We start from the raw sequence: 21,593 nt of genomic DNA on the forward strand, positions 1-21,593 counted from the left end.
TTGGGTTGGGAGTATGCCCCTGTGACAGGACTGCCGGGACCTGCACTGCGTCCAGCGAGGAGGGGTTGCCGGGGAACAGCGCAGCGAGTGGCGAACCCTCTGCCGCTTTGCGGGGAGGCCTCGCGCAATGGGCCTGCTGGGGAAATCGTGTTATTCCAGGGACGGTCGTGTAATTCAAAAAACGTTCCCTAAAAAAAAAATCGTGCTGTCATGAAAACGTGTTAAGCAGGCACGTGTTAAATGAGGCATTACTGTATTGCACAAGATCTTTGTCCAGTTGTCTGTGCAAGTGATGGCTTCCAGGTGTAGAAACATGCCCAAATAGTGTTCCTAATAAAATTCCTCCTCCAACTCTGCATTCCTGCTAGGAGAGAAGTTAATTAGCACCTTCCCCTGGCGCCCACAGCTCTGCTAGTGGAGGCACTTGCGGGTAGCAGTCTCATCCCTTCTCTTCAGTCTCCCTGTGATAAATGATCCATTTCCAGAGGCCAGCCAAGAACCTATCACGTGTGTTAATCCTTCTCCCTAGCTGCTTTTCTGGTGGGAGGGTAGGGGGATGGTTGTAGGGAGCAAGAAGCAACTCGAGGTACTTTTGGGTTGTAGTTTAATGTGACTCTAACTGTAGCACCCTTAGAATAAAATTGAGAATGTCTAGTTCTAGGATACATCTGCATTGCTCGCTTATTTCGACATAGCACATCTATGCTGCAGGGAAGCCTCAAAATGAGTCTGAGGCAGGCTTCTCTAATGTAGATGTGCTATCTTGATTTAGAGCCCCAGGAGGCACCGGGGAGGAATGACTTCGAAATTGCCCTGCTGGGGGGCTATTTCAAAATAGGAGCAATGGAGCATCTACACACACCTTATTTTGAAATAGCTATTTTGGAATAGGTGGTGTTCCTCATAGAATGAGGCTTACAGATTTCAGAATAAGCCGCCCATTACTTTGAAATAATTTCAAAATAATGGAATGGCAATGTGAACGCTCACATTGTTATTGTGAAATAATGCTAGTTATCTCGAAATAACAGTGTAGTGTAGACGCACCCCAGTGGAGAACTTTGGATCCCATCCTGTACTTGTTAGGAGCAGTAACACTATCTGAAAGGTCCCCAGGACAGTAGGTTCTGATATTTGTCTTTCATACCCTATGTTTGGGATTCTGGTGCTAATTCAGGAAATGAATTAAATCTGAAGTGTTGTGCTGCTTTCCCCAACTCACTAGCTATATAGCCTATGGCCCATTCAGAGCACTGTTTGAATATTATTTTTTTGCCATAGTCCCACGAAGTAGGGTGGTATCATTATCCTAATCTGTAAAATCCAGCCCATATACTTAAGGAGAAGTGATTTGACAGATCCGTGTCTAAGCCCAAGTTAGGGCTCCAGCATTTCTAGCTCCCACCCTTTGATCCGATCTCCTGGCCTGTGCTGTCCATCACTTGTAATGGCAGAATTCCCTATTGGTTTCTAAATCTTAGGGGGCATTTTGCCACAAACTCATGTAGAACGTTCCCTTTTTGGCCTGTTACGAAACCGAGTGCAAGTGTCTTTTAGTGGCTCTCTCTTAAAATTTTCAAGTGAAAGCAAAGCCCAGGCACAGACTTCCTCCATATGCCCCAACTGAGAAGAGCTGAGCCCCCCATCCCCCCCGCCCCTTACACATTTTCAGCCCTTCTGGATGGAGGTCTGTGTATTAAATTCCCTTCCTCCTGACTGGACTGTGGGGAAGGGCTCAGCTGGACTCTGCTCTGCAGATGTTTCTGGCATGCTTTAGGATTTCCAGGGGGCTCCCGTTTACATTCGGGGAAGTGACTGTGCTTGTCTGTTTATTTCATGTACTGTGCAGATGTTGGGGGCAGCTGAGGGACAAAGGGGTCTTTACTGCCTTCTCATCATTCTCCAGATGATCTCTCCACACTTACACATGCAGTTGCTAGATGGAGCCCCGTGTACATTGCACTGAATCATACAGGGCTAAGGGCTTGTCTGTGGAAAGTTGCATTGAGATAATGTGAGCTGTGAATTAAGCCAGTATCCCTAAACCTGTGCAGATGACTCTGGGTGGATGCCTTTATCTGCACTGTAAAGACACCTAAAGTCGAGGTGGCCCAGCACTTAAGACCTTGGTTTTAGCTGCTTATGTCTCCTTGCCAAACATAAACCATTTTGGCTAGGAATTTCCCATGCTGCCTTGGACTGAATCTTTTTGGAAACTTTAACAAAAATGGTTGGTGTTTGATCATGAAATTAGGGACTGGCTGGGCAAGGAGACTAGAACAAGGAACCTGGCGATTGTGGAGGGGGGATGGGGATAAAAACACAAGTTAATAGGGACAGAAAGGTCTGTGACCAGTAGAGGAGTACACTCCCATTCAAAACCTAGAACAGAACCTGAATCTCAGCATTCCTCTGCTGTCATTAAATATCTGCAGAATTGGATTCTGCCCCTGCTGCGTAGTTTGTGTTAAACTGAGCTTTTCATGGTGCCATTTACTGCGTGTTCCTCCTTTTCTGAGTGCCCAGCATGTTACTCTGAGGGCTGAATACACTCAGGGACAAATGAAGTCAGTAAGAGTTGTGCTCTGGACATAGAAAACTAAATACACTGAAAAATCAGGGCCTCACATCTCAGGATAGACACCTAAAATTAGTGTACACTTGACCTTAATTTCTGTCTCAGTTCTCCATCTGCAGAATGAGATGATGGTGATGATGATGATTGGTACTTGCAGAACACACTTGTCAGTAGATCTCAAAGAGCTTTACACAGGAGTATCATTATTCCCACTTTACAGGTGGGGAAACTGAAGCACAAAGAGGTAATGTGACTTGCCCATGGTCATCCAACAAGCCAATGGCAGAGACAAGACTTAAAACCCAGGTCTTGAGTTCAACTTCAGTGTTCTATCCACTAGGCCATAATGCCTCTCTGGAGTATTGTGAAAATAAACTCACTAATCTCTGGAAAGCACTCGGGTGCATACAGTGCCGAGTGCCATAAAAATGCCGTTGAGGAAACTAATAATTCCGTCTTAGAGCAGGAGTTTGTATGCTGTGCAGGTGGTAAGACATGAGAACAGATGGCAGCCACAGCCTGCTGCACCACTGAATGAGAGCACGAAAACGCTTTTCCTTACGTGTCCTAGTCAAAGTGAGGCGCTTGTCTGTTCCTTTCCTGTAAGCAGCTCAGAGCTGCTGGTGATTAGCAATTTTCTAGTAATATAGGGACCCAAATTCTGATTCAGAAGATGAAGTCTGATCCACAGCTTCTGTTGTGTTTACTGGGAGCTGCAGCACCTCAGGATATGTCTAGGCAGCAGTTAAAACCTGTGGCTGGCCCATGCCAGCAGGCTCGGACTAATGGGCTGTTGAATTGTCAAAGATGGCTCTAGGGCCCTGGAAGGTAGGAGGCTCCCAGACCTTGAGCTTCAGCTTGAGCCAGACATCTCCACTGTAATTAAGCAGCCCTACAGACTGAGCCCTACAAGCCAGAGTCAGCTGGCAGAGCCCAGCTGCAGATCTCTAAGTGCAGTCTAGATGTGATTGCAGTATAGACATTTTCAGCTGTCACCTGCTTCCAAAGGGAAAGGTGACACGTCATACCTGTGGATTCCTGCATTCATAGAGTCTGAGGCCAGAAAGAACCACTATGATCATCTAGTTGAACCTCCTGTTATAACACAGGCCAAAGAACTACTGAAAAATAATTCCTAGAGCAGATCTTCCAGGAATCCATCCAATCTTGATGTAAAAATTCTGAATGGTGGAGAATCCACCATCTCCCTTGGCAAATTGTTCCAGTGGCTGATTACTCTCACTGTTAAAAGTTTACACCTTAGTCTGATACAAACATCAGCTGTTTATAAGGGTAGGTATGGAGGAGAGAGTTCTTCAGCTGTTGAATTGCTTCTGTTTTTGAGCAAAGCTTTTGTATGGAGGATGCTGACTGTGCTCATGTGATCCCAGTATTTCAGTTTAACTGTAGAGGAGCGCACAGTGTGGGTTTGCAGGGTACATGAGGCAGAGCAGTTTGCATAGAGCTGAGGGAGGGAGTTCTCTCTCTGCTGTTGGGAGGCGGATGTTTTTCATTAAAAATGCTAATGGAATCCTTTTGAGCTCTCTGACCACAGTGCTTAGCTGTCAGAGGCCACTGGCAAAGCCCCAGCTCCTAGAACGCATTAAACTGTCACCTAGAATTTCATGTCACCGCCTCCCTTGGCTGTTTCCCTTCTCCCCTGCTGCCTGTTAGGACTCCCGGATGCACAACAAGACACTGAAGCGAACCCGGAAGTTTGTGGTGGACGGTGTGGAAGTAAGCGTGACCACCTCCAAGATCATCAGCGAGGATGAGAAGAAAGACGAAGAGATGAGATTCCTCAGGCAAGTTGGAAATTGGTCACTGGGAATTTGGGAGGGTTGGCTTGGCTAGCTCCCAGGACTAGTGACGGGACAGACTTTCACCTGAGCACGTACCCAGCCGTGGCCTCTGTTCTCGATGGGGTAGCGGAGTGTTAATGGAAACGGCCCAGCTCACAAAGGTGATGTGAATGGTGAAGCAGTAGGGGCTGGAACAGCTCTCCACCTGTCATGGTCAGGGGGCTGCTCCAGCCCTGTAGGGCCCAGCCTGGGTGGTACGTCCCAGGCAGGGGCTGCTCTGGCTGGCCGAAGAAGTCCTTGTCTCCAGCATGGAGGCCGCTCCAGCCCCCTCCCCCTTATCCAGCTGTGCTGGAACAGCTCCCCTCTTCCCCCCCCCCATCCCCCCCGCCCGCATGTCTCCACTTTTAATCCGTTAACCCAGTGGTTCCCAAATTTTTTGGCATCACACCCCCCCCTTCTTGATTTTTTTTAAAAAACCCTCATGGCCCCGCCCTCCCCCCCCCCCCCCCCCCCGAAAAAAGCAGCAAAACTTGTTGAGGAAAAAAAAGGGACTGAGTGGGGCAGCAAAACTTGATTGGGGGGGGAGGCTGGGTTGCCTTGTGCCTCCCCTGGAATTTCTTCACGCCCCCCCCCAGTTAACCTGCTAAACATAATCTTTAACCAGTTGTCAAATTCGTTTAATTAGTTATCTCTACTATCCACAGTGTGCAAATCGCCTCACTCAGTGGCAATCCCCGTAGAGGCTAAGGCCTGGGCCTTGGTGTTGAGCTACCCTCTTGCAGCCATGCATTCAGTGCTGAGGCTTACCAATGACACTCTGTAGGGGAAACTTGTTCTACCTCTGTCTTGGCAAGCGCCCTTGTATGGCTAAACTTACTTCCATTTCCAGAGCTGTCAGCGTCAGCACATTAACGCATCTAAAATAAACTAAGAAAACTTCTCAGGGTGCTTTTGTGCCTTGGCTTTTGTTTGGTCAGATACACTTTTACTAACGGAACAACTAAGAAGCTGTAAAACTCAGATGATCACTTAGTGTTCAGCATGGAGATATTTAAGAGCAGGTTGGCTAGAGATCTATGAAGGATGATCTAGACAGTGCTTGGTCCTCATAGACTTTAAGGTCAGAAGGGACCATTATGAACATCTATTCTGACCCCCTGCACAATGCAGGCCACAGAATCTCACCCACCCACTGCTAGAATAATCCTCTCGCCTATATCTCAGATATTGAAGTCCTTGAAACGATGGTTCAAAGACCCCAAGATGCAGAGAATCCTCCCACAAGTGACCCGTGCCCCATGCTACAGCGGAAGGCAAAAAAACCTCCAGGGCCTCTGCCAATCTACCCTGGAGGAAAATTCCTTCCTGACCCCAAATATGGCGATCAGCTGAACCCTGAGCATGTGGGCAAGACTCACCAAACAGACACCCAGAAAAAAAGTTCTCTATAGCAACTCCTATATTCCCACCATTGGCCTACTTACCACAGGGGTCCAGTCCTGCCATGGGGAGGGGACTGGACTTGATGGTCTTTCAGGGTCTCTTCCAGTTCTATGATTCTATGTACAGGCCCTTGAAAGCTCTGATTGCATTACGTTTTTGTAGCCGTCAGGCTTCTCGGATTTTAGCGGGAGGAGAGAGTGCTGCTTCTGGCTTATTCTGTTTATTATTGGTGGTGACAGTGAAATGAAAGGCTTACAAAAATCCTGGGGCCTGATTCTTTGTTACAAAGTCCCTCAATACTGCTCTGGAGAGCCCCCTGAGGATATCCTTTGCTTAATGACAAGCCTAAGCTATCCCTTTTCCCACAAGACTTTTTAGCAAGTCTGTTTCCCAAGGGCCATGGGAAATTTACCCTAAGTTGGAGCAGTCTTGAGGCTGCTTCAAACGTGCACTGAAAGCCAAGGCAGGTCTTCACAGGGAATGCAAAGATGGCTGAAAGCCAACCTTGTGCCCTCTTCTTCCTGCCCAAGTACAGGGAAGGAGTAACTCAAAATTGAGTCTTTTCTTAACTAGTCTGCTCTGTGTGATGAGGGTGCAGATAGGACAGAGACTGGGTTGAAAGCACGTCACTGCACAGAAACGTGTTCAGGAAAAGTTGCCATTTCATAGGATCTGCCTAGCAAGTTAAATGCATTTTCTTTGCATATCCTTTCCCGCTCCCAAGTTTCATATCCAGGTTGTTTTCCTGCTGCTTGTTGGAACATACCAAGATATCGATTTTTAAGGCTGGAATGGAGAGGATCTTGTTGGGCCAATTGATTTAATGGGGTGAGAGTGTTTTGATAAAGGAAATTGCTCTAAAGTGCTTTTCCCAGCAGGATTCCCATACGGTGGGGGTGTGATGTGCTGGCGAGCATAGTGTTAATGCACTGTAGCAAAGGTCACACTGGGAATTTCACTTTACAGCCATGACTGCCCCACTCCCCCCAGTATATCAGCAATTTCCAGCTGAGCCTAGCTGTAAACCAGGCAAATGGGGGAGGATGTGACACTCAGACCATGCTAGGACTTGCTAGCAGATGCTTCAGTGTAAGGCAAGTGACTAGATCAGAGCTGAGGTGTAACATCTCCTTGCTTCCTGTGGCAAAATTACGCTTCCCGCCATCTGTGTCCTGAGTCAGGGCAGTCACTGAACTTGCAGGGTGGACAGTGCAGCCCTAACTCGGGCTGAATTCTATTGCAAAGTTTCATCTAAAGTTAGATTGGATGGGGCATGATAGGCTAGTTTTACCCTGCTGGGTAAGAGGGGCTTGTTTCCTGCAAGTAGGTCTTCATGGTGTTTCTCTACACAAGTTTTAACTGTCCCAAGCACTGTGGCTAGAGGTATTAAGTATCTATTAATTAATTACTCAATTAGTAAGGGAGGTGCCTCCTCTGCCCCCCCTGCACCTCAGAGACAGTGCTGGGGGGAACTGGCTTTTAAGCCAGATCCCTCCAGCATCTGCTTCTGTTCCTCGCCGCCTCAGATACAGATACAGAGGCAGCAGGAGTGGGGAATGGGGGGGACTAGTCGAGTACTCACCCTACTAGTCACTTACATCCCCTAAGTGGGGCTTCTTCCAGTGTTGTTCTGCTGGCTAACAGACCATGCCTGTAAGATTTGACCCTCTCACCCTCGTTAACGACTAACATGCTGCCTTCCTACAGACCAAGAACTGGAGCCTAGAGGCAAATCAGTGAGTCTCCGGGAGTTCAAAGCAGTAACCCTCTATTGATTGTTAGGGGGGTGCCAGTGTAGTTGGTTGGTTTGCACTAGGGATGTCAATGTGTAGCCGACTAAACAATTAACCAATAAGCCAGGGCTTATCAGTTAATCCTATTGACTGCCTGCATTTCCTTCCTCCTTGCTGCTTCTGTATCAGAGGCAGCAAGTGTGGGATGGGGAGCTGGTGCCTGTGGAGAGCTGGCTTTTAAGCTGGTTCCCCACCAGCACCGAATCCCACAGAGCTTCCTCTAACAGAGAGGCAGCAGCGTGGTGGGTGAAGGGGCCTGGCTTTCAAGTCCATTCCCCCTCCACCTATGCTGCTGCCTCTCTGAGGCACCAGTGGGGGAGGGGGAGCAAGCAGCAGCCAATGTGCATGTGGAGCCGACTTTTAAACTGGTTCTCCCTGTGTACCAGCTCCGCAGAGCCACATGGTTGAATGTTCCCACAGAGGCAGCGTGGGGGTGGGCAGGGGGCGCTGCTGCAGAGCAGCCTCTGTCTGCAGTGGGTCCAGGCTCGCCGCGGACCAAGGCTGCTCCATGGGATGCCAGTGCAGCCTCTGTCCAATGGGAGCTCAGGCCCCCTGTGGACAGGGACTGCTGCTGCCCTGCACCACAGCCTCTGATGGAGAAGCAGCAGTGAGGGGTGGCAGGGGGCTCCCCAGGAATGGGTCTGGAGTGCACTGGCTGCCAGACCCCAGGGACCATTTAAAAGTCATGTAACTGCTAAAATTTGATGCAGTTATACAGCTATTCAATTAATCCATATCGAACCTCCCTCGTTTGCACTGTGGTTGAATGGTCATTAACGGTGCTATTTCTGCTCCCATATTATTTCGCTTTCAAATTCTGCCTGCATGGGTGAAGCACCAACCCTGGAATTTTTTTTAACTCCTTTAGGCGCCAGGAGTTGCGGGAGCTGCGCCTGCTTCAGAAAGAGGAACATCGGAACCAGACCCAGCTGAACAACAAACACCACCTGCAGCTGGAACAGATGCTGAAGCGCTTTGAGCAAGAAACGACGGTATGTGAGAAGGGGAAGGGGAACCTGCATCCCAGCTGGCTTAAGTTCTCCTTTGCAGCTGTTGTGCAGCTACACGGTGAGAGATTTTGTGGGCTCTAACGGTACTGACCAGCTTACGCAAGCCACTGAAAACTCATCCTGAACCCTAGCTCACTCTTCTGAAATGATTCTATGTGCTACTGGAACGCATCACTCAGAGGGCACAACAAATCAAGGAAACGCTCTGGGACCCGGCAGCCCTACATTGGTTTGCTATTGGATAGAACTTCCTTTGTAACTCATGGAAATGCCCCCTATGCAGTAGCATAGAGGAGGTACTGGGCCAGCTATATTACCATATTCTGGTGGTGTCAGAGCCAAGCTTGTAGATGAAACTTTGGGTATAAACTGAATGCAGGTGAATTGTGCTGCAATGACTTACAGGCTGTGCACTCAGCTGAGCTTGGTCAAGGGGGAGCAGTTGGCATGTGTTGAAGTAAATGGATATTTTTATAGCCAAGTCAGATTTGTAAAAAACCTTTCAAGAGCCAGCAGATAAGTGTATCCTACTCCTCTCCCCCCCCCCCCCCAGTTCTGCTTGGAGGACAAGGGGAATTATGTGCATTTCCCATGTTTCCTTTAAATATTTGAGAGTCTTGACCTATATGACATGTCTTGAGTCCCTCCTTAAAAAGAAATAACTGCTTGCTAACATTTTTGCCAGCAAGTTGGTGTGACACACTAAGGAACGATGGTGTTCCTATGCAGTTCTCCTAGAACGTAAGAACGGCCATACTGGGTCAGACCAACCATGCATCTAGCCTAGTACCCTGTCTGCCAACAGTGGTGAATACCATATTCCACAGAGGGAGGGAACACAATAGGTAATCCTCATGTGATCCCTTCCCTGTCATCCATTTCCAGACAAACAGAAGCTAGTAACACCATTCCTACCCAGCCTGGCTAATAGCCATTGATGGACGTAACCTCCATGAATCTGTCTAGCTCTTTTTGAACAACCATCAAGTCCTAGTCTTCACCACGTCCTCTGGCAATGAGTTCCAGAGGTCGACACTGTGTGCTGAGTGAAGAAAAACTTCCTTTTGTTTGTTTTAAACCTGCTTTCTAAGCTAAAAAGTCCAAGTCTTTTTAATCTCTAAGAATGGCCATACTGGGTCAGACCAAAGATCCATCCAGCCCAGTATCCTGTCTGCCAATGCCAGGTGTCCCAGAGGGAGTGAACCGAATGGGTAATGATTAAGTGCTCTCTCTCCCCTGCCATCCATCTCCACCCTCTGACAAACAGAAGCTAGGGACATATGGGACTTGTTCCAAACCCCTAATCATCTTTTGTGCCCTTTTCTGGTCCTTTTCCAATGCCTCCTGAGGCACTTAGCAAACAAACCACATCCCGCAATGGCCCATGTTCCTGCTGATGCTGAGTAATGCTAGTGTGACAGAGTGAAATGTAGCAGAAGGCAATGTCCATCAGCGGTTTGCATACCCTGCCTGGGATGTTGGGCAAGAAATCTTATGCTTGGCCTGGATGTCAGAGAGGTTTGGTCAGGAGCAATACAAAAGAGTTTCTGAGAAGGATTCTGACCGGACTCTGCCCAGGACTGTGGCTCTCCCAGCAGGATATTTCATGTCCGGAGTAAAGTTCACCTGCTGAGCTGTTGGAGCCCAGAGATGGAATAAGCTCAAGATTGAGGATTTAGTCTGAACCTTGTTCACTTGTAGGCAAAAAAGAAATTCTACGACACGGAGCTGGAAAACCTAGAACGTCAGCAGAAGCAGCAGATAGAGAAGATGGAACAGGATCACTCATTCCGCCGGCGGGAAGAGGCAAAGCGCATCCGTGCTGAGCAGGAAAGAGACTACTGCAAATTCCAGGAGCAGCTTAAGCAGAAGAAGAAGGAGGTAAAGGGAAGGGGACAGGGAAGAAGTGGTTTGCTCTAGCTGGTAGTTTTCCATCCAAGAGTGGATCGTGGCATCCTTGCACAGGAAATGTCTTGGGGAGGGGGCTGGTACAGGGAGAGCCAGCAGTAGCTGTTTTCAGTGGAAGGCTTCTGCTTTTCTCTTATGCCCTAAGCTTGTTCCTGTGGCCCAGCTCCTGAGATGCAGCTTCAGCCTAAATCACCCACTGAGAAATCTCTTCTCCTTTCTCAAAGCTCAAGAGCGAGGTTGAGAAGCTTCCCCGGCACGTGCGCAAGGAAAGCATGAAGGTGAAGACGGAGGAATTTGCGCAGAAGAAGCAAGTCTCGGTAAGCCCAGCAAAGGGAGTAGCACCACACTAAAGAACAGAGGTGATACAGGAGAGGGGCACATGATGTCTTGGCTTCTTACTTCCAAGTGCCACAGGGTTTTCAATTCCAAAGGTACAAAGTTACAGCAGGAAAACCTCTCACTCTGCTGGCATCTCCCCCCAGGAACGAGAGTTTGTAGCCAAGCAGAAAGAGGATCTGGAGCAGGCCATTAATAATATCACGGTGCAGAACAAGAAGGAGATCTGTGACAAGGAGCGGGAGTTCCTGAGCAAAAAGCAGCAGCTCATGAGAGGTGAGTGGGTTGGGATGGGGAGGGAGAAAACAAAGGCTGCAGCGATGGGTTTCTCCAATACTGGCTCTTCCCACACAACAGATGCTGACATGGCTGCAAGCTGGCAGGATAAGGATTTAGCAATAAACAGCCTTGCCAGGTCCTGCCTGAGTGTTTAATAATAATAATACTTAGCAGTTTAATCTCCAAAGCGCTTTACAAATACAAACCAATTAGACCTCATAATTAAGCCCAATTCACAGTTACGGCTTGCAACCAGGGCCTCTTGGAAAACAGGGGAAGGTGCATGATTGCCCCTTCATCTGCTGTACTGCTCCTGAGTAATGGGATCATTGGAGCTCAGGAAAAGAGGGTGGGGATGGGGTGAGTGTGTAAATTTCTCTCCTCTTCCTCAGACCGAGAAGCCTCCATCTGGGAGTTAGAAGAGCACCACCTACAGGAGAAACACCAACTTATCAAGCAACAGTTGAAGGACCAGTATTTCCTCCAGAGACACGAGCTGGTCCGAAAGCATGACAAGGTAACAGTGCAGCCCTTCCTGACCTAGCCCCCCCTTCTGCTGCCAAGCCAGGCAGCTAGCCTCTGCCCCCCATGGGTCTGCAAGAGGTTGTCTTTCACTTTTTGAACTGCGTGTGCCTGAAAGGAAAGGAACGGGGAATGACGAATGGTGGTTGTCACAGGTGGGTGAGCATGTAGAATAACTAGGGGTGAACATCAGCCTGTTTTGTTGCTAATATTTGGGATCCCCGCTGTGTTGCCCTAAGGAAAAAAGCATGTGCTTGGGGACCTTAGGCAGTGAGCTGTTCCCAAAAGGTTTCTGTGTTGCTGGTTTACAGGACAGCAAGGGAACTTGAGAGTATAAAGCAGTTGCATGAAGCAACTTTTGGGCTTAAAACTTAACTGGACTCATGTGACATCCTTCAGTAAGATGCCTGTAACCAGGGTTGCAAAATGAGAAGATTTGGAAGAGACCCAGTTCCCACCCTTGAGGGTTGAGGCTGGCACTTCACTTGTGTTTCTGCACCTGGAATGTTGCCTTGACCCAAATTACATGAGGTGCCATCTGCTGCATCTGCTCAGATTCTGGCTCTTTGCATCTTGCCCATGTTCAGTTGTCTCCATTTCTCTTTGCGATGGAAGTGGCCCCGCTCCCATTTGAAGCATGGGGAGTCCTTGCCCATCGGGCCACATCACAGACTCAGAAGGAAGTACATGGTCTCAGTCCCTGTTCGGAGTTAAGATGAAAAGAAATTGCAACACACATTTCCCCCCCCCCCCCGTGACCTATTTAACAGCCTGCCTGGCCTTGTATTTGTACAGCCCTAGGAAGGAGCCTGTGTTCTAGTCACCAATCCTGTGGTGTTCTCCGTCTTTCCCCAGCACAGTTATCACCCACTGTTGCATCAGCCTAACTTGCCTTTTCTGTTGGCTGACTCTGCTTTCTTTCCAGGAGCGGGAGCAAATGCAGCGGTATAACCAGCGAATGATTGAGCAACTGAGGATTCGGCAGCAGCAGGAGAAAGGCCGTCTCCCCAAAATCCAGAGGAACGAAGGGAAGACCCGCATGGCCATGTTCAAGAAGAGCCTCCATATAAGCTCCAGCGGGAGCATGTCAGAACAGAGGGAGAAGATAAAACAGGTCAGGGTCACTGAACCATATGGTGATGCTGCAGAACACATGGGCTATAAAGACTTAGGCAGGGCCTAGGGGGTGGAGCACTGCACTGCTTTGCAGGAGATGTAGCTGGCATTTTCCTCCAGCACTCCTTCCTTTCAATAGCAGCCCACCCTGGGAAACTCAGGGGTAGCATTAATGTGCCCTGTTAGTCCTCTTGTAGTCCATGAAAACCTGTGTCAAAGGAATGCAGAGTCCTGCACTCGGCGGGTTTTCCAAAGGCACCCAAGTGACATAGAACAAGAACTCTGCCCCTAAACCCGCACAGCCCAGCCATCTCACTGTAGTGTGCAGAATACTACAGATCTCGTTACGAGGGGGAAGGGAAGCTATTTCTCATCTCCTGTTTAAATCACTGACCACATTTGTTAGCGTTAGGAGCCTGAGGCATAAAATGCTCCTCAGTCCCGGGGTTGCTGCTGAATTTCCTCAGCTCATCCACCCACTCAGTGGATTTTCAGTGGAATAACAGCAGGGCTACGTCTACACTGGCCCCTTTTCCGAAAGGGGCATGCTAATTTTCAACTTCAGAATAGGGAAATCCGCGGGGGATTTAAATATCCCCCGCGGGATTTAAATAAACATGGCCGCCGCTTTTTTCCGGCTTGGGGAAAAGCCGGAAAAAAGCGTCTAGACTGGCCCGATCCTCCAGAATAAAGCCCTATTCCGGAGGATCTCTTATTCCTACTTTGAAGCTAGGAATAAGAGATCCTCCAGAATAGGGCTTTATTCTGGAGGATCGGGCCAGTCTAGACGCTTTTTTCCGGCTTTTCCCCAAGCCGGAAAAAAGCGGCGGCCATGTTTATTTAAATCCCGCAGGGGATATTTAAATCCCCCGCGGATTTCCCTATTCTGAAGTTGAAAATTAGCATGCCCCTTTCGGAAAAGGGGCCAGTGTAGACGTAGCCCAGCCTAACAAGTCAGCTGCAAGCCCAGAAGCTTAACAAGGAAGCACATCACTTCCAGGCTGAACTCTCATTCATGTGAAAATAGCTGTATGTGGGTACTGTGTGGCCACATCAGCCTAGCACAGTGCCGGCAACTGCAATATTTAGGTCCATAATATGTTTATTTTCCAGACCAGAGGTGGAGCCTCATTTAAGATCAATTAAAAGACCATCCGTTTTGATGACTGATTCTTACCTGCCTTTGGAGTTGTGGCTGAGTTTTGCCCAAGTTGTTTCGAATGGGTTGTATGTGCAGAGCCGTCCCTAAGATGGTTTGGGGTGGCTGCCCCAGGCCCTGTGCTTGGGTTGGCTGCCATGGGCTGCCAAGCCATCCTATGGATAGGGCAGCCTGCCACGTTAGCTACCCCATGAGCCCAGAGTGGCCTAGAGGATTGCCTGAGGGTCTGCTACAAGGCAGCAGCAGCAGGGGTTGTCCCCCTTGCGCTTACCTCGGTGGCAGGAGCCACAGAAAATAGAGCAACCCAGCTGGGAAATGGTGACAGAGCGGAGCAGGCTGCCAGGTCACACCAGCTCCTGTTGCTACAGTGAGTGGTGGGGGGCAACCTTTGTGCCACCCCACTCCCCAAGTAATCCCCCCGGTTCACGTCTTTCACGGAAGAGGTGCATTGGGGGTGAGAAGATGTGGGGCAGGGTCTGGGGCAGAGAAGGGTTGTTTTGGGCCTGGTGTAGGGTGATGCCCCAGGTTCCATGCCCCCTAAGGACAGCTCTGTGGATATGGATGTAACCGTTAAACTGAGCATTTGGTTCCACCGTGCTGGCTCTTTATTCCTTGGATGGTGCCAGCTGCTTAACCAGATTCCACACATGGTCACTGAGGGCATTGGGGCCTGCTTTCTGTTCCAGTTCGCTCAGCAGGAAGAGAAGCGCCAAAAGGCAGAGCGGCTGCAGCAGCAGCAGAAACACGAGTCCCAGATGAGGGAAATGAATGCCCAGTGCGAGAGCAATGCGAATGAACTGCAGCAGCTCCAGGTAACATCACACCGAGGCAAAGCTGCATGTGTGCCGTCGGGTGTGAAGGCTGAGTGGGGGAGAGCACTAATAGGCCTGTACGGCGGGAGGGGTCTCAGTGGCTGAGAGAAATCTGATTGATTGTGGACACTGGTTGTTAAGTTTGACTAAAGGTGCAATCTCCCAGCCCATAGTGGAGAACACTTAAACATATGATCCTAATTTAGAGCTCAGTGCAAAAGTGGTGCAAACTCAGAAGGTGAGCAGGGGTGGACAGAAGTTTCCATTTCATATGGGTCATGTAGTCTGTCCGGCAGGGGCTCGATCGAGTGTTTCCTTCATACAGTCTCCCCCCACAGACTACTTACACCACTTACTGGCTGTTTTATATAGAACGAGAAGTGTCACCTCTTGGTTGAACATGAGACCCAGAAGCTGAAGGCCCTGGATGAAAACCACAACCAGCATCTGAAGGATTGGCGGGATATGCTGAGGCCACGGAAGAAGGTAACGTTCCCTGCGTGCGTGTTGCTGGCGCCTGGGTGACTGGCAGGGGCTGTCAATACAGTGACAGCATGACCCCTAATACAACCCTTGTTTGTTGTTTCTGCATTAAGGCTCTGGAAGAGGAGTTGAACCAGAAGAAGCGGGAGCAGGAAATGTTCTTCAAGCTGAGTAAGGAGGCAAACGGTCAGACTCCAGCATCCTCAAACAAGCCTGCCAAGTTTGTTCCCTTCACCTCGGCAGAGTGCTCCTAACGCCGGGGGCTGGGCGAGCCAGCAAGCATCTGGTGTTAGCTCTACTTTGATTAGCTGTGGACAAGCAACTCAGGACTTCTGGGGCCCTCTGACACGCCAGCCTCACTCAGGGCGGTGCCCTCTGGTCCCTCTGTTCTGCCTGATAGAAATATGGCCTCCTGCAACTTCTGTCTCTCTCTGTGGGAGATCAGCTTGATTATGAGCAGAGGCAGCCTTTCCTGGGGCTGGCTCACTCTGCCAGAAGAACTACACTGATGCTTCCTGCCAGGGAGGCTGGCAGAGCTGTGCTCATGATCCTATTCGTGCCATCTGCTGAGCTCTTTACTGTGTGGCTAAACCTGGTGCCTGTGCTGGGTCCGATCCCAGATCAGAGCAATAAATGCTATGGACATGAGAGGTTAGGGGTTCTCTAACCCTGTTCAAGGTGTTTTATTTAAATATTCCTGTTCTCCATGGCTACCTCCTTCCTCTCTGTGATAGGGCAGCGGCTGGGTGCAGTTTCAGCATTTGCACTGGGTGATGCTGCCCTGGTCTCCTGGACCCATAAGGCCTACAAGGCTTCAGATGGTTTTCTTACAAAACACAAAGCAGAGTTAGCTGTGTTTTTACTGTGGTCTCCATCTCCCTGGGTTTTCCTCCCAGTATAAACCCTGGAGGACTAGCTGGGCTCCTCCCTCCCTGTCTGCTTTTCTTCTGTTCTGGGAGTTGCTTTTAATGGCACAGCTCCCCTTCAGGTTCCTAGTCGCTCTGTAGCACTTACTGCACCCCCACAGTCCTGTGGGGACAGCATCTAAGACTCCAGCCTGGCTGCAGTACATGGCCATGTGCAGCATCACAGCTGCACTGTGAAGCCAGCCTAAAACTCTCGCCCTCCCTAAGAGAGGTGACATGGGAAGGAGAAGTGGGGAGAGGTTAATGGCTTTGCTCAGTTTAACACACTGAGATATCCGGAGTTGTCATGTGCCATCTGCATGGGGGTTACTGCTTCTAGAACAAACTTTTATCAGCCCTTGGAGCTGTGTGGAAGCTGGAGTTAGGAGATGCAGTGAGTTTTTGGGGTGTGTAGATTAGCCAGCCAGAACTTTGTAGCCCAAATGACTTACTTCAAAGCTTGGTTTGAAAGGATTAAAACTGGCAAATACCCAGGCAGTCTGGATCTTAAATTGGTGAGAGGGGAAGATGCAACTGACAGCTCCAGCTGGCTTGTAGCTATATCAACTAACTTCTTCCAGAAGAGATGCCTATACTTTGTAAGCAAAGGCCTTGCAAAGACATGTCACAACTTATTTCATGTACTCCTGGTTTCCTGCCTAGGGTTGGTCATGCAGGGCAGATAGGGCAGTCCGATCTCAAGTTCTGTCTACCTTTTTTTGCCCATGTCTGCTGTGAATCAGGTTCTCTTTCTCTCACCATTCCCAGCACACGCCAGTTGGCACCATGACTGTCTACAATTCTGTTTAATTCTCACAAATGAATTTTGCCATCGTACTGGGTAGGAGGTAAGACTCCCCAGAGTGGCAGAACCTAGGCTTGGATAAGGAAGTCCCAAGTCCAGACTGTGGCCAGTCTCCTTGTACCGTTCCAGTCAACAAAGTACCAAGGGAATCTTTTGTTTCTGATGCAGCCAATTTTGACATGGGGACAGAGCTGCCATAAAGTACGAGCACCTTGATATGCTCCTACCCCTTACGTGACTGATCACAGAACAGCATGTGGTAGCAGTTTTGCTTCCTTTGGTTTGTGTGCCACATTTTATGCTCAGATTGTATCTTCCGGACATGGGTCCTTATTAATACTCTACTTAAGAGTAATTGTGTCATCATCTCATGTCCCAAGAGCTGTGCTAACTCTGCTGGGTGGCATCTGCTCGAAGATATGTATGTTAGCACTGAAGCCTGGACACATGGGAAATCAAAAGTCTTTGCAGCTCAAAGGTGTAAGTTTGAAACACCTTTATACCAAAGTGGCGGGGGAGGTCTTCCTACTCATTTAGAATTTTTTTAAAGTATTTTTCAGTTTCCTGAAGACTATCTTCTTGGCTGTTCTGAGCTCCTTATGAAATTAAAGGTATTACTGTTTCATTTTGCTTAAAGTAGCTCAGACTGACCAAGACAGCCAGCCATACATAGTGACTGATACAGAAGAACTGCATATTTTATTGTACCATCTCAAAGCACCATGTGTTCTGAGACCTTGGGGTCCTTTAAAAAAAAAAAAAAAAAAACACGCACACTATGCAGCACCTTTTCTGAAATGTCTAATTTCCTCCTCTCTGCATTATAACTGGTCTATTTCCCTAAGTATCAGCTGTGCCTTCATAATGCATCATCCTCTGTGGTGCTGTCACTGGTCTGGGAGTTGATGGAGGAATGAATGAGGGAAAAGGGAGCTGGGCTGACTTGAGTCTTCGATCATGTTAGAAATGTCTGATAGTAGCCAGGGGGCCATTGCTTGTTCAGTCTTGCTGCTGTAATTTTAGAGGAACTCTGTGAAATCAGTAGTGCCACTGAGACTGGAATCTGCCCCTCATCTTTAATGTGGGTGTGACTGAAGGACTTTCTGGAATATCTATGCAACAAACTTTTTCGATTTAAATCTTGATTAGAAATACAGAAAAGAGAAAATGTCAAAGCATGAACATAGTCTAGCCAGATGCTTCTCCGAGCTCCATGCTGAAGAGTCAGACCTAGACTTCCTCCTAACTTGGGCAAGAGTTTCATTTCTGTGTTATGCAGCAGCAGTGATGGAAGCAACTCCTGGAGGCTTCCAGCTTGACTGGAATGTGCCAGCTCTTTGCAAATGAGCAGTCATTCACTCATCAATTTATTTATGGCTGCAACCTGCAACTTAGTTACCTTTTTTCTGAACTCTTTTTCCGATGCCAATTGCTGCCTCTTGAGTGCTGTACAAGTCCACTGCACTTTTACAAAAGTGCAATGCTGATCTCTAAAGAGAGCAGTGAAGTAAGTTTTTATAGTTGCAACATCTAGAGGAAGCTTGCTTTTTTTTTTTTTTTTTTTTCTTTTTAGGGCCAGATTTATTTTCCTCTTTGGAAGTAACCTTTTTTCTAAAGTAAATAAAACCAACTTATTTTTGTCGGTGGTGAGGGACTGTCATTTGTACGTGGCTTGGAATAAGATTTTTTAAAAATATTTTGTAAAGTGTGTACATGGGGCACTCTCTGAATAATCTAATAAAGTAATAAAGTGAGCTACTGAGTTTGCCTAACAGTCTGTGTACTCTCTGGGTTTATATTCAGATTGACAGAGTTAGCATTCTGTGTGTACAAGTGGGTTTAACTGTAAGGGGACTCTGTGGTACCTGTTCTGGGATATGATCCTTACCAAGCAGATCTTTCACTTTCTGAATTGCGCTGGCTGCTCTGAAAATGCAAACACTGCATTTAGCAACTCTGTATGGATGGTTCTTTGCAGGGATACCAGACCCCTCTTCTAGGTCTCTGCTTCTAACTGTAGCTTTTTTAAAGTCTTTGCTGATGTTGATCTAAAAATAGTTAGAGTGAGACGCTGTTTGGCAGAGCAAGGAACTACACTTTCAATGGCACTTGTGTTTTTCCTGGAACTCGTTAGTGCTCAGAGCCCTTTCTGATGCTGCCTGTGGTTACATCTGCAAACCGGAGGGTAAGTGATTATTCCAAACTCAAACAGCTGGAGTAGAACTCATGTTGACTAATGCCCTGTTCTGTGCCTTTAACCACCATGCTTTCCTCTTTCTCTGGGGTGGATTCAAGCTTTGGGAACACCATAGGGCTGTGATTCTACTTTCTTTACTGGGTTGATTCAAGAGAGCTGCTTGTGGCTTCTACGCTACTTACTTCTCCAGTCTGCTCTGTCTAAACGTTTGTCTGAAGCAGGCCCTAGGGCCAGTTTAAACTTCATTTTTTAAATATGTACTGCTATATATTCAAACTATAAACTGGTTTATAATCTTCAAGGTGCCTGAAGTCTGGTATCAAGCAGGAGAAGAAGCTCTTGGCTGAGACTATATAGTTTTATAAGGGGAACGTGTGTTCCAGTACAGTAGAGTGGGTGGTGGAAATAGAAAGCCCAGCTCCTTTGAATGCCTGTGCATTGACGTCTGGATAAGAGTTGGGAGTTGAGCCCCAGTGGAATAATGAAGAGTTCAGACACCTCTGGGTACATGCATTTAATCTCTGCCCATGACAGGCCTAAGGCAGAGGTCCAGGACTGAAACAGACGTGTGTGTACGCGGGAGATTAGAGTTTGTTCCAACTGTCAGCTCCTGTCCTTCTGGTCCCTGGTGCTGAAAGGAACCCGAAACTACAGGTGGCTCCCAGCTGATGGGGCGATGAAATAGCCAGAGTGAATGTGTGGGGTCGCTCTTGTCTGCTTAGGTTTAGAGACTGGAACCTGCACTCCCCAACTCCTAGGCTGTGTCTAGACTGGCATGACTGCGCAAATACTTTTAACGGAAAAGTTTTTCCGTTAAAAGTATTTGCACAAGAGAGCGTCTACACTGGCGTGTACTTGTGTGTAAACGCATCCATGCCAGTGTAGACGCTCTCTTGCGCAAGAAAGCTCCGAAGGCCATTTTAGCCATAGGGCTTTCTTGCACAAGAAATTAACGTTGCTGTCTACACTGGCCCTCTTGAGCAAGAATACTTGCGCAAGAGGACTTATCTCTGAGTGGGAGCGTCAGAGTATTTGTGCAAGAACCACTGATTTTGTACATTACAAAGTCAGTGTTCTTGCGCAAATACTCGCAGCCAGTGTAGACAGATGGCAAGATTTTGTGCAAAAGTGGCCGCTTTTGTGCAAAATCATGCCAGTCTAGACGCAGCCATGAGGTATACCCCCGCCATGCCAGGTAGAAAAAAGGAATCAAAAGTAGAAACTACTTGGTTCCCCCTTCCATATAATATAGCTACTGCCAGCAGGCAAATACTCAATAATGATGTGAAAAGTATCAGAATAGAAGAATCTAGCAAACTTATTTTTAGCTGCATGTCCCCACCACTGCTGACAGTCTCCTGTGTGTTGCTCAGAAATCATTTTTCCTAATCAGCTTTCAGATTACACCAGTGTAGAATGGATGCTCCTGTAAGAATATCCTCATTTAAACAGTACCTTCTCTCTAAAAAACCTGGCTTAGATTTAAACACTAGGATCAACTTATTTTTATGAAAAAATAGAGCAATCTAGTGAATTTTTATAATTATCCTTTTCTACTTCCTTCTAAAACCCAAATCAAGAGCTAAGCTCTTGCTTGCATACATGCCCACCCTCCCCTGCCACACATTATTTAGACTAAGTAACACGTGTCTTCTGTTGTTCCTACCAGGTTTGAGGTAGTGTATAATAATTGGCCTAACAATTGTCTCAATTTTGTCCTGTTCACACAATTTCTGCCTCTCCTTCAGCCATTCCTCAAGCATGCCCTAAGAACAGTACTGTAGTCATTTGCCTCCGAAATAATCTTCATCTCCGTTCTGCATGCTAAGGGTTATTGCATTTAAAGGAGCCTAGTCACAACTACAGGTTGAACCTCTGTGGGCTGGCAATGTGTGGGCTGGCATCACCGGGGAGCCATGATGGTGCTTCTGAGCTGCAAGCCCTCACAAGGAAAAAACAAATGTTGCCAAACCAGAGAGCGGAGCTGGGAGCAGAGCCTTGGGACCAGTGGCTGGTGATACTCAGCAGCTGGGGGGATGTTGGATAGAAGCAGAAGGGGAGACTCCCTCATCTGGGATTAAGGTTCTGAAGGTACATGAACTACTTTGGGTGCAATGGCCCCAGAGTGCAGCTCTGACTCACATTTTTCCTCTTCCTTAACCACAAAAATCTCCCCCCCCCCCCCCTGCTTTTTTGAACCTCTTTGTTGCTTCTCACAGTCCATAGGGAATTCCTTATATTCCATATCTGCATTACTCCTGTCACACCCTTGGGGTTGCCAATGATTTCCCAGTTGGTAGAGGACAGAATATCAGAGCCATAGGGCCGGCTTCTCCAGGGTTTCACCCCTTGTGACATCACACCTGTGCAATGTGGGTGGAGCATGGTACCATGCTGACTTGGTACTAGGCCTGTAAAATCACATTTCAAATGTTAACTAGTTAA

General features: G+C 48.0%; 1 protein-coding gene across 3 annotated transcripts in view; it reads left to right on the top strand.

The window, feature by feature from the left end:
• The window catches only part of STK10 (serine/threonine kinase 10), an 82,923-nt gene extending 64,217 nt beyond the window's left edge, over positions 1–18,706 (top strand). For all 3 annotated transcript variants that reach the window (XM_006138128.3, XM_075900253.1, XM_075900254.1), the window contains 10 exons: positions 4,253–4,383; positions 8,485–8,608; positions 10,328–10,507; positions 10,759–10,851; positions 11,017–11,146; positions 11,542–11,666; positions 12,597–12,785; positions 14,633–14,758; positions 15,131–15,244; positions 15,355–18,706. In XM_006138128.3, coding sequence (XP_006138190.2) covers positions 4,253–4,383; positions 8,485–8,608; positions 10,328–10,507; positions 10,759–10,851; positions 11,017–11,146; positions 11,542–11,666; positions 12,597–12,785; positions 14,633–14,758; positions 15,131–15,244; positions 15,355–15,495 — 1,353 coding nt within the window. In that variant the 3' untranslated portion in view covers positions 15,496–18,706. The remainder of the gene's footprint in view (positions 1–4,252; positions 4,384–8,484; positions 8,609–10,327; positions 10,508–10,758; positions 10,852–11,016; positions 11,147–11,541; positions 11,667–12,596; positions 12,786–14,632; positions 14,759–15,130; positions 15,245–15,354) is intronic.
• Positions 18,707–21,593: the final 2,887 nt, after the last annotated feature.

This window comes from Pelodiscus sinensis, chromosome 17, assembly GCF_049634645.1.
Source record: "Pelodiscus sinensis isolate JC-2024 chromosome 17, ASM4963464v1, whole genome shotgun sequence".
Taxonomy (NCBI): Eukaryota; Metazoa; Chordata; order Testudines; family Trionychidae; genus Pelodiscus; species Pelodiscus sinensis.